The sequence below is a fragment of the Nothoprocta perdicaria genome, unplaced genomic scaffold (assembly GCF_003342845.1).
Source record: "Nothoprocta perdicaria isolate Ctin4 unplaced genomic scaffold, notPer1 scaffold_163, whole genome shotgun sequence".
Lineage (NCBI taxonomy): Eukaryota > Metazoa > Chordata > Aves > Tinamiformes > Tinamidae > Nothoprocta > Nothoprocta perdicaria.
The window spans coordinates 990,470-1,005,298 of NW_020454794.1; the positions used below are offsets into that span (position 1 = coordinate 990,470).

At 48.4% G+C, this 14,829-nt stretch overlaps 2 protein-coding genes across 3 annotated transcripts in view; one reads left to right on the forward strand and one right to left on the reverse strand.

Moving 5' to 3' along the window:
- Window positions 1-7,783, forward strand: part of EIF5B (eukaryotic translation initiation factor 5B) — a 29,300-nt gene extending 21,517 nt beyond the window's left edge. Inside the window, exons 15-25 of the mRNA XM_026035646.1 lie at window positions 563-704; window positions 2,229-2,360; window positions 2,967-3,149; window positions 3,254-3,415; window positions 3,628-3,759; window positions 4,784-4,915; window positions 5,028-5,104; window positions 5,195-5,359; window positions 6,271-6,409; window positions 6,539-6,700; window positions 7,075-7,783. Coding sequence (XP_025891431.1) covers window positions 563-704; window positions 2,229-2,360; window positions 2,967-3,149; window positions 3,254-3,415; window positions 3,628-3,759; window positions 4,784-4,915; window positions 5,028-5,104; window positions 5,195-5,359; window positions 6,271-6,409; window positions 6,539-6,700; window positions 7,075-7,182 — 1,534 coding nt within the window. The 3' untranslated portion in view covers window positions 7,183-7,783. The remainder of the gene's footprint in view (window positions 1-562; window positions 705-2,228; window positions 2,361-2,966; window positions 3,150-3,253; window positions 3,416-3,627; window positions 3,760-4,783; window positions 4,916-5,027; window positions 5,105-5,194; window positions 5,360-6,270; window positions 6,410-6,538; window positions 6,701-7,074) is intronic.
- Window positions 7,784-9,628: 1,845 nt separating this feature from the next.
- Window positions 9,629-14,829, reverse strand: part of REV1 (REV1, DNA directed polymerase) — a 43,708-nt gene continuing 38,507 nt past the window's right edge. The window contains exons 18-22 of one of the 2 annotated variants that reach the window (XM_026035638.1): window positions 13,785-13,893; window positions 12,576-12,787; window positions 11,857-12,031; window positions 11,064-11,166; window positions 9,629-10,041 (exon numbers count right to left, since the gene is read on the reverse strand). In XM_026035638.1, coding sequence (XP_025891423.1) covers window positions 9,930-10,041; window positions 11,064-11,166; window positions 11,857-12,031; window positions 12,576-12,787; window positions 13,785-13,893 — 711 coding nt within the window. In that variant the 3' untranslated portion in view covers window positions 9,629-9,929. Of the gene's footprint in view, window positions 10,042-11,063; window positions 11,167-11,856; window positions 12,065-12,575; window positions 12,788-13,784; window positions 13,894-14,829 lie in introns of both variants that reach the window. The other variant, XM_026035636.1, reaches the window with a different exon arrangement.

A 14,829-nucleotide genomic window follows, 5' to 3' on the forward strand; every position in this document is an offset into this window, starting at 1 on the left:
TTAAACCCTAGTAGGTGTGTGTTTACCCAGGTAGTCTTGGTGGAATACCTGAACTGCTAAGTTGGCTTTGAGGTAACTATCTTAAAACCTAAGACTCTTAACTCGAAATGCCAAGTCTTTGGGCACCTGTTAATTTGTTATGAGTTTTCTGGCATCTTATCCCTGATAACTCTTCAGCTGCCAGCCAGCTTTTGTTGTGCACCACAGGTGCCTGGTGATCTTGAAGTGCTGAAATAGCTGAATAATAATAGCTTCTCATTCAAATTTGGTACCTCTTCTTTCACTGAAATATTCTTAGAACAGATCAGAAAGTATCCCAAATGGTTTAAAAAAAAAAAAATATATATATATATATAATAAAAAATAAGAAAACAGTTTGGGGCATAGTAGCATTCTCTTATATTTGTCTAGAAATGCTCAAGTGTTCTGTTAAATGGAATGTAAACTTGGTGTGATTTGGGTACTTGATCAACTTTTGCTTTTTGTTGGTCAATACAAGTTTAACACTTTATKTTTTTTCTTAATGTTCTGTTGCTACATAACAATTCTCTTGATGCCACAGCAACCTAAGAAACAGAGGAAGCTCCCTTTGCGATATCGCCATTCTTGTAGTTGACATCATGCATGGTTTGGAGCCCCAGACAATTGAATCAATAAACCTGTTGAAATCCAAGAAATGCCCCTTTGTAGTAGCTCTCAATAAGGTAAGACAATTTTTCAGACCCCTCTGAGATCTGGCATGTTWGGCATTTGACAGCTTTATTTCTTCTGTGAACTCGAATTGTTTGAAGCTCTGTCCAGTAATTTTGTGGCTTATGAGAGTTTTGCAGATCTTCCATAATCTTCTCACTGATAACTTTATCTTGTGATTTTGAATGTATGGTTTGCACTTCTATAAGCTGTATCTTTTTTATTTTCTCCTTAGAAGCTGTATCTTTTTTATTTTCTCCTTAGAGCTACCTAGATCGATTTCTGTAAAACTGTGTTTTCTTTTTATAAAATTGGAAGACAAACTTCACTTAATACACTTGCTTTAGTTAGTAATACTTGTGGGTTTGTGAGCTGAAAATAGGCTGGCCTCTAAGCTTATGTCACAGTAATACAGTTGCTCTTGATCACAGAAGTATTTTGGTGTTTGGAGTAGAGAGAGTAGAACTAGTTATTAGAGAGAAGAACTAGTTATTTTTCAGCCCTTTGGCTTATGCATGAGAGGTGGTTGTTGCAGAGCTGCTTGTTCTGCCATGGCTTACATGAGTTCTGTTAAGGAAACTCTTTATGTCCAGTGACTCTGGGTCTTACCTCATGTARCAATAAGAGGGTATTCACAAATAGTGGTAAAACCTTTCCAGAATGAAACAAGTATTAAGACTGAAGGTGCTGGAACAGATAAAATTACTGYGTTGTTACTGAAAATATCTACCGTTTAAAAAGCTTTTGGATAGAAAGCTGTTAAGGCTTATCAGAGATCCTGAGATGAAATTGCCAAAAGTTTTTGCTTTTCATGTTAGAGTTTTGTCACACGTCTAGTTTTTCATCTGTCTTTTAAATATGTCTTGAGCTACACAGCAATGCTGTGATGTTTAACTTGTGTTAATTGAGGTAGGTGTAAATTGCCATACAGGGAAGCTTGGGAATGTTGTGCAAGGCTGCTAACTAGGAATTTAGATTAAGCAAATACAGTTTCTTGGATGAAGGCTGATCTGCTTTGAAAACTTGCTCAGTGCTTTCTCTCTAAAGCATGCAGTCGTGTGTGTGCTAAGCACACACGACTGAAAGGTTCCAGTTCTCACCAACAAGCTTCAGAAGACCTTTAGAAATAGTGGTGTCACTTTTCAGGTAGAAAAACAAAAAGGAAAAAAAGACTCTCTTTATGTGGAATTATGAATGAATCTTTCTTCTGAATTTGTTTTGTCTTAAACTTAATGTAATTAATGTACATAAAATTATTCCATCCCAACTCATGAATACAGCTAACACATTAAGGCAATTTGAATTTTTAAAAGCTGAAGTTGTATTGCTCTAGAAAATACCGTCCAATGTTGTTACCCAATGCGTTATGTGTATAGATAGGAAAATATTGCAGTTAAAGCTAATGGAGATTTCATTTAACTCCTGGAGCAAAAGGGTAGATAGCTCTTTTTGGTTAAGTATTTCTTGCAAGTGAGTGGTGTAAACCTAAAGAGGCTCTTCAGCAAGTGTAAAAGGTGACGTATTATTATATTTTCAAGATTGATAGGTTATATGACTGGAAAAAAAGTCCTGATACGGATGTAGCTGTCACTTTAAAGAAGCAGAAGAAGAACACMAAAGATGAATTTGAGGAGCGTGCAAAAGCCATCATAGTGGAATTTGCAAAGCAGGTAAGCTGCAATAGTTAGGCTTGTTCTGTTCACAAAAGCATTAATGAAGGCAATTCAGAGACCTCTTTTACAAAACACCCTGCAGGATCACAAGAACTTTGGCATCTTTCCTGACGTGTTTATTTCTCATTAGCCAAACTTTTTTTTTTGCTATTCAATAAATAAATAAATAAAAAGCAGAGGTTAACCGCTGTATTCCATGGAGTGCTAGTTTGGGGAAGGTGCCAGCTCAATGCTGTGCGTGGTCATGGAGTCACTATAACAGATCAAGTTTTCTGTCCCTGTTCTTTCCCTCTTTGGGAACTGCTAGAGAGGAGCCCATCTGTCTTTTGTTCCTTTAGACATTGTCCTTTAGACATTGGTGACACACAACAATGGCCTGAAGCTAAATGTAGTAACAATTTTGTAAACTTATCCCATAGTGCTCCCAGGTGTGGGTTGAGACTGCATGTTCCATAGCATATTGTTGGTAACATTGAATTCTTTTTTTTTCTTAATTGGAATTTTAAAAATGCAATCATAATTGGCTGGCACTCAACATACTGATTTATTTATTTTTATTTTTTTTATTCCCTTCCCCCCCGGAACTATCGCTCCTGATTCTAGGGCTTGAACGCTGCCTTGTTTTATGAGAATAAGGATCCCCGCACTTTTGTCTCTCTTGTACCTACCTCTGCTCACACAGGGGATGGCATGGGCAGCCTGATAGCTCTTCTTGTTGAACTGACGCAAACCATGCTGACCAAGAGGCTGGCTGAGTGTCAGGAGCTGAGAGCTCAAGTCATGGAGGTAACTCGGTGAAATTCGCTTAGAAACTTCCCCCTCCAGCTCCCTGGCTAGAGGGGTGTGTTCAAAGTGCTGGAAGGAGTGACCTTTTATTCTCCCCTGTTCAGGTTAAAGCACTGCCTGGGATGGGCACGACCATAGATGTTATTTTGATTAACGGGCGCTTGAAAGAAGGAGACACCATTATAGTTCCTGGGGTGGAAGGCCCTATCGTGACTCAGATCCGAGGTCTTCTCTTGCCTCCTCCCATGAAGGAGCTGCGAGTCAAGGTATGGAGAGTGGGGGGCGCGTTGCTGTGAAAGGAAACCCCGACCCCAAAGCCTCGTGTTGTGATGCTGAAAGTGAAAATGTGACGGGCAGGGGCCGTGGCAGCACCTGAGGGAGACGGCGTGGGAGCCATCGGGCTCTGTGCAGCACCGGCCGGGGCAGGTCGAGCTGACCCGGGCTGCGTGAACCCTTACCCGGGTCCTCTTCTTTCCAGAACCAGTACGAAAAGCACAAGGAGGTGGTGGCTGCTCAAGGCGTGAAGATCCTGGGGAAGGACTTGGAGAAAACTCTGGCCGGTTTGCCGCTGCTCGTGGCTCATAAGGAGGATGAAGTGCCCGTCCTCAAGGTGAGGTGCTGCTTAGTGCACAACTGCCCTCAGCTCTGGGAGGGCGGTTAATAGTGAGATAAGGGACTTGAGTGTGATGAAGCTCATTCAGATGATGAGAGTTCACCATGCAAATAAYTTATTTAGATTTTAAAAAGTGTTAAAGTAACAGGTTGTAACTCTGCGTCCATATGAAATGTTAATGTGGTGACACTTGTGATATCTCGATCCTTAGCATGTTCCTGACATCTTGGCTGCATATAGAGAGTGCAGTTTTTGTGTATATAGTTAGATACATTTTAAATCAATGTATGTTAGTAGAGTTTTTCAAACTATGAGTTAGAAAAGCCAATTGAAGACCCTTCCTGTGGCATTTCTTTTATGACTTACACCATCGGAATGACATAAATGACAGCTGCCTTAAACCAAAATTCAGGTGAGATGCTCCTGTTTGCCCAAGTCAAACAAAAAGACACAAGTCTTTATGGACCTTCTTGAGCCAGGGTTAGTTCACTCTTAAGCAGGCAGCACTAACTTCTCTGCCTGCCTTTGGCTCTGAAAGAAGATAAATCTCCCAAGCCCCCCCAGCAGAGCCTTGCCTGGCTGCACGTGTCTGTGCGCAGTGCAGTAGCAGCAGGTCTGTGTGTGTACGTAAAGGTGAGCGTGGGCTCAGCTCTCAGAAGAGAAGGGGGAGTGTTTGGCTTTGCGAGGCCGCAGTGGGTGGCAGCGGGGTGGCCCCGCGGCTCCTGTGCCCGTCGCTGGCAGCGGCGTCGCAGCAGGGCGGGCGCAGGGGACCCTGTCCTGGGGAGGCCCCTCTCTGCTGAGCCCTGGCCGGGCTGCAGGGCACCCTCCTCTGCAGGGAAACGCTCCGACCTCCACACAGCCCCCAGCACCAACCTGCAGCACCTGCAGGGCTGTGTGTGGGCGCTGCCCCCCGCAGCGCCCACGGGTGTTGGGGCTCGGCGGCGGCGCGGGCGGCTCCTGGACGGACCCGCCTCGCCCTTCCCCGCAGCGGCGGCACTGAGGCTCGCTTGCTTTCCTGCAGGATGAGCTGATACACGAGCTGAAGCAAACGCTGAACGCCATCAAGTTGGAAGAGAAAGGGGTTTATGTCCAGGCTTCCACCTTGGGCTCTTTAGAAGCTCTACTTGAATTTCTCAAAACATCAGAAGTGCCAGTAAGTGCCTTGCGCCGTGTCTGGTGGTGCTGTTCTTGCTTCTGCTTTATAGCTGGTTCCTCTTGATGCAGAGTGGGTGACGACTCACTTGCGTGGCTTTCTTCCTCAACAGTACGCGGGGATTAACATAGGTCCTGTCCATAAAAAGGACGTTATGAAAGCATCAGTYATGCTGGAGCACGACCCTCAGTAAGTACCTGCTTTGCTCTGTTGCTAAATGTGTGCCAGGCTGCCTCTTCACGGGCTGTGTGACGAACTGCCTGGCTTCTTTACGTGCAGATACGCAGTAATCCTGGCCTTCGACGTGAGGATCGAGCGGGATGCCCAGGAAATGGCCGATAGCTTAGGAGTTCGGATTTTTAGTGCTGAAATCATCTATCATCTATTTGATGCCTTCACAAAATACAGACAGGACTATAAAAAACAGAAACAAGAGGAGTTCAAGTAAGTATGAGTCATTCTCATTTGGGCGCTTTCCAAATTACCTCTTATTCCTAAATGAAACTGCCTTTAACTTCATGTTTCCAGGCTTTTATTTAGCACACAGTTCTGATAGGAAGGAAGGAAGGAAAGGAGGAAGAGGATAGGACAAGAAATTTGTAACTGCCAGGAACCGTGCAGTTCTACTTTAGTTATTGCCAGCTGGGATTAAGTTTATTAGGATGAGAGTTGTAAAAAAAAACCCCACAGTGTTTAACTTGAACCATCACATACTATGGAGCCGCCTYATTAAGGTTTGCTCTGTGTGCTTAGTTTCTCATCCCTTTTTTGACAGCCTGGTTAGTCTTGTGGGCTTAGGAAAACAAACCTGACAGCGTTTGGGTTCTGCTGTTCCATGTTTGTGTGCTACCAGTGCACAGGGCTCAGTTCTGACTGCAGAAATGAAATGTGGATCTCCAGTCAGTAAGGACTTGCAGGGATCCCAAACTGAGCTGATGGAAGCTGTGCTACCAGGTGGGCCTCGGACAAGTTGCTTTTCCTGATCCCAAATAGAGTTTGTGTAGCTAGGATTAAAAAAACAAGAATAAGTTGAGTGGAATCGCTGAGACAGGCTGTGGCATCAGTGCTTCTGTTCCCTTGCTGCTTGGAGAGTCCGGTTAAACTTCCATTACTGCTCCGTGGGTTTTGGGGGTGGCTGGCTGCCCAAGCCCATCGCCATGAACTCCACGGCAGCCCTGCTCCGTGGCTGCTCCCTGTAGCTCGGGAGGGCCAAGCCCTGACTAGAGCTAATAGGGGCAAGGAGGGTTTTCCTGCTGGGAGCGACTCCGCTGGGATGAGCGCCCCGGCACACGAGGAAGGCGGAGCTGGTGCCGCCGCCGTGTCCCTCTGCAGCTGCCCGTCCTTGTCGCCCGCAGGCACGTCGCCGTGTTTCCCTGCAAGATGAAGATCCTGCCGCAGTTCATCTTCAACTCGCGGGACCCCATCGTCATGGGCGTCGTGGTGGAGGCGGGCCAGGTGAAGCAGGGCACTCCCATGTGCGTGCCCAGCAAAAACGTGAGTGYGAGCCCTATCCCCGGCCCTTCCCGGCGGCCATTCCGGGATTTCCGCGGCACTCCCTGCCCCGCTGGGGAGCATCAAGTCCGTTTCGCTTCCGTGCCCTGCAGCGTCTTCCCTGTGTTGCAGTTCGTTGACATTGGAATCGTCACGAGCATCGAAATCAACCACAAGCCCGTGGATGTTGCCAAGAAGGGCCAGGAGGTGTGTGTCAAAATCGAGCCCATTCCCGGCGAGTCGCCCAAGATGTACGGCCGGCACTTCGAGGCCACCGACATCCTCGTCAGCAAGGTGAGGGCTGGCGGTGCCTTGGCCGGGGCTTGTGTGGAGCCTGGGAATGACGGATGCCGGTGGCCGGATAAGCGGCTTCCGGCCTCGGAGCGGACCGGCCGGTCGGCTCCGAGGCCGGAAGCCGCTTACCCGGCACCGGGACGTCGTGGTGGTTCCTAGTGGCCTGGCCCCTCACGGCTTGGCCCTGCATTGCAGGCTGTTAACAGGCTGCCCAGGGAGGCTGTGGAGTCTCCTTCTCTGGAGACCTTCCAAACCCGCCTGGATGCCGCCCTGTGCCCCGTGCTCTGGGTGTCCCTGCTGGAGCAGGGGGTTGGACTGGATGATCTCCAGAGGTCCCTTCCAACCTGAACCCTTCTGTGATGCTGTGATTGCAGATCAGCCGCCAGTCCATCGACGCGCTCAAGGACTGGTTCAGGGACGAGATGCAGAAGTCCGACTGGCAGCTCATCGTGGAGCTGAAGAAAGTGTTCGAGATCATCTAGGCGCCTTCTCGCAGCACCGGGAATCAAGGCGGGAGTGAAACGCCCGGTTCCAGAAGTCACCAACAGAGTCCTGTGTTAAAGACGGCGTTGGGTTTGTGTTGAAGAGGAAAATCTGTGGATAAAATGTTTTCCATGAGAAACCGAGAAATTTACACTGGTTTGACAGTGGTCAATTTACATGTTCCCACAGTTCCAATGTGCCTGTTCACCTCTCCCACTGCCCCTCCTCCTACTGGCTGCTGTTTTAAAGTTTGCCCTTCCTTCTCTTACACCTTCCTTCTGCCTCTTCCTCCCTCCAAAATAAAATAAATTGAATTTTTATTACAGAACGGAAGCTCTTTCACTTTTATACTGATGAAATCAGTACTGCAGTATTTGATTAACCAAGCTTCTGCAGACTTTGTGATTCTTGGGACATTTTTGATGTAAGAAGTACTTCTTTATTTATGCATACCTCTTCCCCTGACTCTCTTTTCCAACATTCTTCTGCTTTGTGCCTCTAGAAACTTTTTTTAAAMATAGAGAATTAGGCAATTGGATCTTTCTGTCTTTTTGCTTCGTGTGAAACAATGATGTAAAGCATAGTTGGCCGCCTTTTTCTTGCTTGTACAGTTCATGGAAGTCGACCTGTAATCACTATAACGCAGAGCCGCGAATAAAGGAGATGGTCGGAGCAGCCCCTTGTTTCATACTTTGCTTCAGGGAGCGCAGAGAGGGCCCGGGGCAGCCGGGCCCCTGCCCACGGGAGCCCTTTCCCCTCCTGCCTCCCTCTCCTGGCAGCGGGGGTGGTTTGGGGGTCTGGTTCTCCCTGGTGCTGTCYTAGGTGTCCTGGGCCCCACAGCCGTGGGGAGCAGCTGTGAGTGGGGGCTGGTGCAAGGTGTGGGGCTCCCAGTGGCCCTGATGACCATGACRCTGTCAGGGTCCTGTGGTTTCCTGCCCTTCCTTCCCTTGGGGATGCAGCCTGATGTGTCCTTAAGCAGGGAGCTCTCCTGCTACTTCGAAACGTGTGTCCTGAGGAGCCAAACAACGGCTTTTGAAAAGCACAAACTGAACTAAAACAGAGTTGTCTTTCAYGTAGCTGAAAATTTTAGCCTTTAAACGACTTAGAAAAACCCCTCTAATAAGCATTTGGAACCGATCAGCCTTTGTTTTGTGCAGATCTTTTCTGTTCAACCCCCCCCACTACCTTGATGGGGATTGTACAGCTTCTCTCACAATTGCTTTGTGACTGTCGCCTCTCCTGGCAGGGGGGTTGAAGTTTACCAAGAASGGTGTTAGACGTTGAGCCTACAGTGGCAAAGGGGTGTCTGCGGGAGGCTCTGAGTGTGSTACGGATTCACAGCGCTGGGCCTGGCAGGGATTTAGACTAGCATGAGTGTCTAAGTGAGGAGACTGCACTTAACTGTTACAGTTTATTTTTGCAAACTATGCAATTGTGAAAGCTACACTAATAAAAGGAGTTCTTAAGTTAAGAACAGAGATCTCAACTGCTGTGCTTGTACTGTATTCTTGTTTTGCCAAGGAGGGAAGGGGCTCCGTCACCACCTAAACAGGCCTGGCAGCCGCTCTTGGGACGGTTCCAAGGAGGAGAGAACCGGATGAAACTGAGGTGGAGGAAGGGGGAAAAAGGAGTGTAGCTCAATAGCCCTGGGCCCCAGTGCTGGGTTTGGTTCCTTGCTGAAGGCCCCGAGGCTGCAGCGTGGGGCTGCTGCTGATGGGGCTGTTGCTCCTGCCGGCCACCCCACTCCCTCCGAGTGCCCCCAGGGGCACCACTGGGTCCCTCCCCAGCCCTTTCCTGTACCTGGCTGCTGTGCCTGGCTCCGARGCAGCCCCTGCTTGACCCACACGCAGCGCCCTGTGCCAGCAGGTGCTGCAGCAGCGGGATATGGGCAATGCCCCTTCCCAACCTCCTGCTGGCCCCTTCCCGAGCACCCACCTCTCCCGGCCTGCAGCTCCCCCCGGCCTCCTCCCTGTCCCTTGCGAGCTCTTTCCCACCCACTGCCCTGCCTCAACAACGCAGCCCGTCCCACTCGGGGCTGGAGCAGTGCTTGCCCACCCACCGCTCTGCCTCCAAAACCCAGCAGCTCCCACCCACAGCGCAGCTGCACCAGCCCCTCTCCTCCGTAGGGCAGCGCCCWACCACGCACACAGCCAAAAGCAGCTGTCAGAGAATAAAGTGCCAGGAAAGAGCAGAACTGTAACAGGTGGAAACCCAGGCAAATTAATGCAGATGACACCATGATCTGCATAAAAGTATGCTTTGAGGGTTTCTTTTCCTAGAAGCCCAGGCTCCCTGCTCCTGGCCGGGCGGGAAGAGCGAGCGAGACAGCGGTGTGGGGCGGAGTGGGGYGAGTAAAGGAGGCCAAGCTCAAGCTTTAATGAAAGGGGTCAGCTATATTCAAACTGAAGCATGACAAAATCGAGTGAGTACAAAAATATACATACAGTTCTTTATTAAACAACTGTAAACACTTCACTGTAAAAATCCATAAAACTTTATAAACAAACATTTTGTAAATAGATTCTATACTACAATAAAAGAATTTTAACACAATTATTTACATGCAATACTGACAAATTTGGCACTTTCTGAAAAGAAATGTACAAAACACTTTGTTGTTTACAAAGAAATCGGAAATTATAAAAACTCAGGGCTTTACTGTCATGCACTTTGCAAATACCTCACAAGCACTTATGGCACAGCTAGCAGAGAGCTCCAGGCCCTCACCAGGCTCCTCGCGACACGGTCAGATAACCTTCAATGTGCTTCCGTACGTTTGCTGTAGAACGACCTGAACGTTGTCAAGAATGAAGTCGAATGCCATATTCCAAACGGACTCTACCGACGACTGCATCAGCCTGGAGGGAGAGAGGAACAAGAGGGAAAACAACACTTACTGTCACAGAAGCAGCTCTTTGGACACCGTGTTGACTTCCCTATGGAAAATGAGGCCTCAGCAGCTCCCTGTGACTGTCACTTGGTGCCTCAGAGCAAGACCAATGCTCTTCCTGGCCTGGCTCTTCCCGGCCAAAGCCAGGACCAAGGACGCTCCTGCAGGAGGGCACTGGCACACACACGTTTTGGGATAACCTAACGCCACACGGATACCACACGGATAAGGGCAGCCGGCCGGACTCCTGCCCCTCGCCCTGCCCGCGCTCCGAGGCTCTGCAGGGACCCAGTGTGAGGATGGACACGATTTTTGCCGTGTGGAGCAGCAGGGAAATCAGCCACAGGGCATCCACTGAACCTCCGGGTGCTCCTCACTGCCCAAGGCCTAAGGCCACCCCATCAGGCAAACGTGTAACAAAGCTTTTGCTCCGCTGCAGTCTGCCGGGTGCTGATCAGCTTCCATGGAATACATATTCTTCATATTTAAGACACAAAACAGGGAGCTACACAATTAAGTATCATATAGATACATAAGTAGAACTTGGGCCTCCTGGCTCATGGGAAGAGGAACAGGGACACAATAAACACGTCATAAAAATCGGTTGGAGAGGTGAGACGGGGATTAGCATCTGGAAACAGCAACAGAGCTGAAACCRGATGAAACAAAGGAAAGATAAAAGGTGTCGTGAGCAAAAGGAATGAAAAAAGGATGAAGGGACACCCATAAGAGAAGAACTATGTACCTTGTCTGGAAACAAAAGGCTTCATAGCAAACAACACAGTTAATACTATTAAATTTTCACCAATTACCTATATTGCCTGCCCAGCTCCTTYGTTATTACGTTGCTGAGTAAGATTTAGCCTTGAACATTCGACACCCATCAGTGCAATGCTTGAAAGGCTTCTGGCCTCCCGCTGCAGCATTTAACCACGCGAGGCTCTAACAACACTGGTCTGAACGCCCCCGAAACGCCAGTAATTCCGCTACCTTTTCATGTACTTAACGACCAGGTCCAGCTTTTCCAAATCCTTCTCTTCTATCAGATCAGTACAATACTTCACGACCTGCAGAATGTCTTCCTCCATGGGATCTGCGGAGAGGAGGAACAACGGAGGATTTTTCTCTTTGCAGCAGGGAAGGGCGCTGCGCAGCGCCCCGCGCAGCAGGGCCGGCACGCGAGGCCCAGGGAGCGCTCCTCTCCTCCCCGCGCTGCGGGAACAAATGCCAGCACAGCTAATATTGACCAAGGAGGAAAGAAATAAGGCATCCAGAGCGGATCAAAACTCTTAGGAGACTTGCTAACTGTTAGGACAATAGGTCCAATAGGACAATTGCTAATTGTTTGACATTACACTAAAATTCAAGTCAGAACTTAGCAACAGCTAAACTGCACTTCATCCTAGAATTTTCCCGGGAGCTCTTTTGGGAAAACCTGTAATGATTTCCCTCTGAAATGACCCCTCCACAAAAGGCGGAATTCCCTTTTAGCAGTGCTCACCTTAAGAGCTGCGCCTTGCTTGACACCATAGGAAAACTCCCAATAAAAGTAGCATCAAGGGGTAAGAGGAGGCCCTGACAAATGGGCCGAAGCAGATTTTCATGCAGTTCAACAAGAAACATGAATAGAAGCTGGCAAAACCAGGGCTACCAATACTCCTATACTGCCAGGCTTCAAGATTACTGTGCAAACAGCATGTGAAAGGAAAAGGGCCACGGAGATGGGAAGAAAGCGCACAAAAGCTTTGCTGCGAACGCTTTTCCGCGCGCGGGACGGCCCTACCTGAGATGGTTGTGATCCACTCCTTGAGCAGCGTCTTCACGTCGTTGAACTCGACGGCTCCGGCCAGGTTGGGCGCCTGGGGCCGGCCGGGGCCCGGCTGCTCCCGCCGCTCCCGCTGCTCCGGCTGCAGCGCCGCCGGCCCCGCCGGGCCGGACGTGGACGGAGCGGCTTCCCACTGCTGCGAACACAAGAGGCGAGGGCGCCCGCGCTGACAAGGACTGCAGCAGCCCGTGGGCGTGCAGGCGCACACACACGTGTGCATGGCCTGTACAGGCACGTCTGTGTGTGCGTATACATCCGRCTCATGGGATCACAGAATTACGGAATCACAGAATGCCCAAGGTTGGAAGGGACCTCAGAGGTCAAGTCCAACCCCCCTGCTCACGCAGGGTCACCTAGAGCACGTGGCACAGGGCTGCAGCCAAGCGGGTTTTAAAGATCTCCAAAGAAGGAGACTCCACAGCCTCTTTGTGCACAAAGATGACGAGATGTGCACAAAGAAACGGTATCCTGAAAGACGGTGGGAGCTGGGAGCTGGTTTCACCTGGTGGAGAAGCCAGGTGCACTCACAGCATCACAGACTGGTTGAGGTTGGAAGGGACCCCTAGGGATCCTCTAGTCCAAACCCTGCTCCAGCAGGGACACCCGGAGCACGGGGCACAGGGATTCATTAACATGGAWAGAGCTTTACCCAAAGCTGGTGCGAGCCTGAGAATTACCTGTGCAGTTGCTCCTTCCTGTTTCAAGAAGCCATCTAGCAGCTTCTGTGGGCTTCCAGATGTAGTTGGCATGTTTTTTGCAGGGCTGCCATGGAGTTTGTTTTTCAATGGACTCTGAACCTTTTTTGAAGGACTAGCTGGATTTTTTTTCCGGATTTTTTTCTTACTTTTCACTGTTGCATGCTTCAGGTGGGCTAAAGGGTTTTTTGATACTGAAAAACAAAGGAATAGACAGTGGTTGATACAGTTCAAAGTAGCATTTTTGTATTACAAGGGGGGTTCTTCCATAAAGGTCTCTGGATCAACTCCGGATGGAAAGTCTCCGGATAGCCATCACTGCAGAGATGGGCACTGTTTGGAGCACTGAGAAGCACTGCTAGACACCAGTGCACTCAGGGGACACCCAGCTGCTCGTAAGCCTCGGAATACCCAACGTTTCAGCTCCTGAGCACGAGCAGATGCTCAAAACTGAGGTCTCCCTGACAAACTGCTTCCCCTTACGGCAGTGTCCCACCTCGGTCCTGGCTAAGATGGTCACCACCCACAAAGTCCTCTCCTCCCCCAGACTCCTTCTTCCACCAGGAAAACCTCTCTCATTCCACCAGACTCCAGTGTATCTGCACTAGACCTCAGACTGGAATCAAGATTTGATTAGAATAAYGCATGATAATAATTGGCATGGAATKAAACCAATGCCATTTCCAACCTATTTTATCACAAGYGCTTCCAGARGGAGATTTATCTGACCTCTTCCTRCTGGTTATTAAAAGGAGACCTGGTTGCTCAGCTCGGACTAAGGACAGCGACTACCAGGCATCCATCCATGGTGAGTTGTGATCCATCTCCACTTCCCTGACACTCAAGCCACGGCTATATGAACCAAGGGGAGGACACCAGCACCTGCTTAACTGAGGTACTTAAATCATGAGACATATCAAGTTTAAATGTCGTTCTGCAGACATAGGGGCATGGGTAACTTTAGTGCCATGGTCCCAGTGAACTCAATTAATTACTCATTTAAGTAACACCGGGCACCTGTTTGCAAAACGAGACCACAGCCGGCTCTAACCAACAGTCTATCATAAGCAAACACTGGAATCCAATTTAAGACAGGATCTTCCTAAGAAACAGTCGTTACATTTTCCAGCCTGCATTTAGGGTTGCAAAAGCCTCTTCAAACAGCCAGCACCTGGAGCCCTGTGCACTCACCCACGGCGTGGGCAGGCTGCTGCTCTGCTTGCTTCTGCCTTTGGTCGTAGGCATCTTTCAGCTCTGCCTGCAGCTCAGCAGGCAGCGCCGCGAAGACCTCGGGGTCCACCTGAGCGGGGACAGAAGGGGGTTCAGGGGGTTATTCCACCACGGAGCTTCCTCTGGATTATAGAAAGGTGTTTACATTTTGGGCTAAACAACAGTAAATGAGATGCAACGGAAACACTGTAAAATCCGCTCTGCATTTCCTTCATGTACCTTTTCCTTTAGATTTACCTTTTAATACTGCTCTATATTTATTCACTTCTGAACTTACAGTCTATGGACATATATTATACTAACCTCCAAAGACTTTGTTTTTAAAGATGTTCTCCTCCAAAGACTTTATCTTTRAAGATGTTCTATCTTTATTCATCTAATATCATGTGTTACAGCTTTATTAACAGAAATTTAGCCTAACTCAATCTCTTCAAATTTCCCAAAATCGAACACAGTGATAATCAGATTTTATTCTTTTTCCTTTTCTTTTGACACTTCTTTTTTCATATAAGCTGCAACACTTCTCAGATGCAACATCCTTGAAAACAGCATTGCTTCTTCAAGCACAGGAGATGCAAGTCCAGCTAGTGAATGTAAYTGAGCCAGGGAAAGAGGGCTTCATTTCTTTTTTTCCTAGCATTTTATCCTTGGATMAAATCATAAAAACACAGTGCCTTCCAACTGTCCCAGGGATTTGGCTGCTGGACAGGAAGCTATTTGCTGCCAACTGCTGTCTTCATATGGGAAAAATAAGATCCCAAGTATTTTATAGTAGGTTCTATATCTATTACTTTCCCTCACTGCTTGGACAAAGCGGCAGATCAGTGGCACACTGCTGCCAYTATTGCATTCTCAGTTACCCAAAATTCTTGGGCAGTGTTTTCAACTGGTGATCTGCAAAAAGCATTTCAGAAAAGCCAACCTATTATTAGGAAGACTACGTTTGTTCAGGGGGAGGGCCCCCTTCACTCTGAGATGAGTACAGACAAAAAAAAAAGGATTAAAA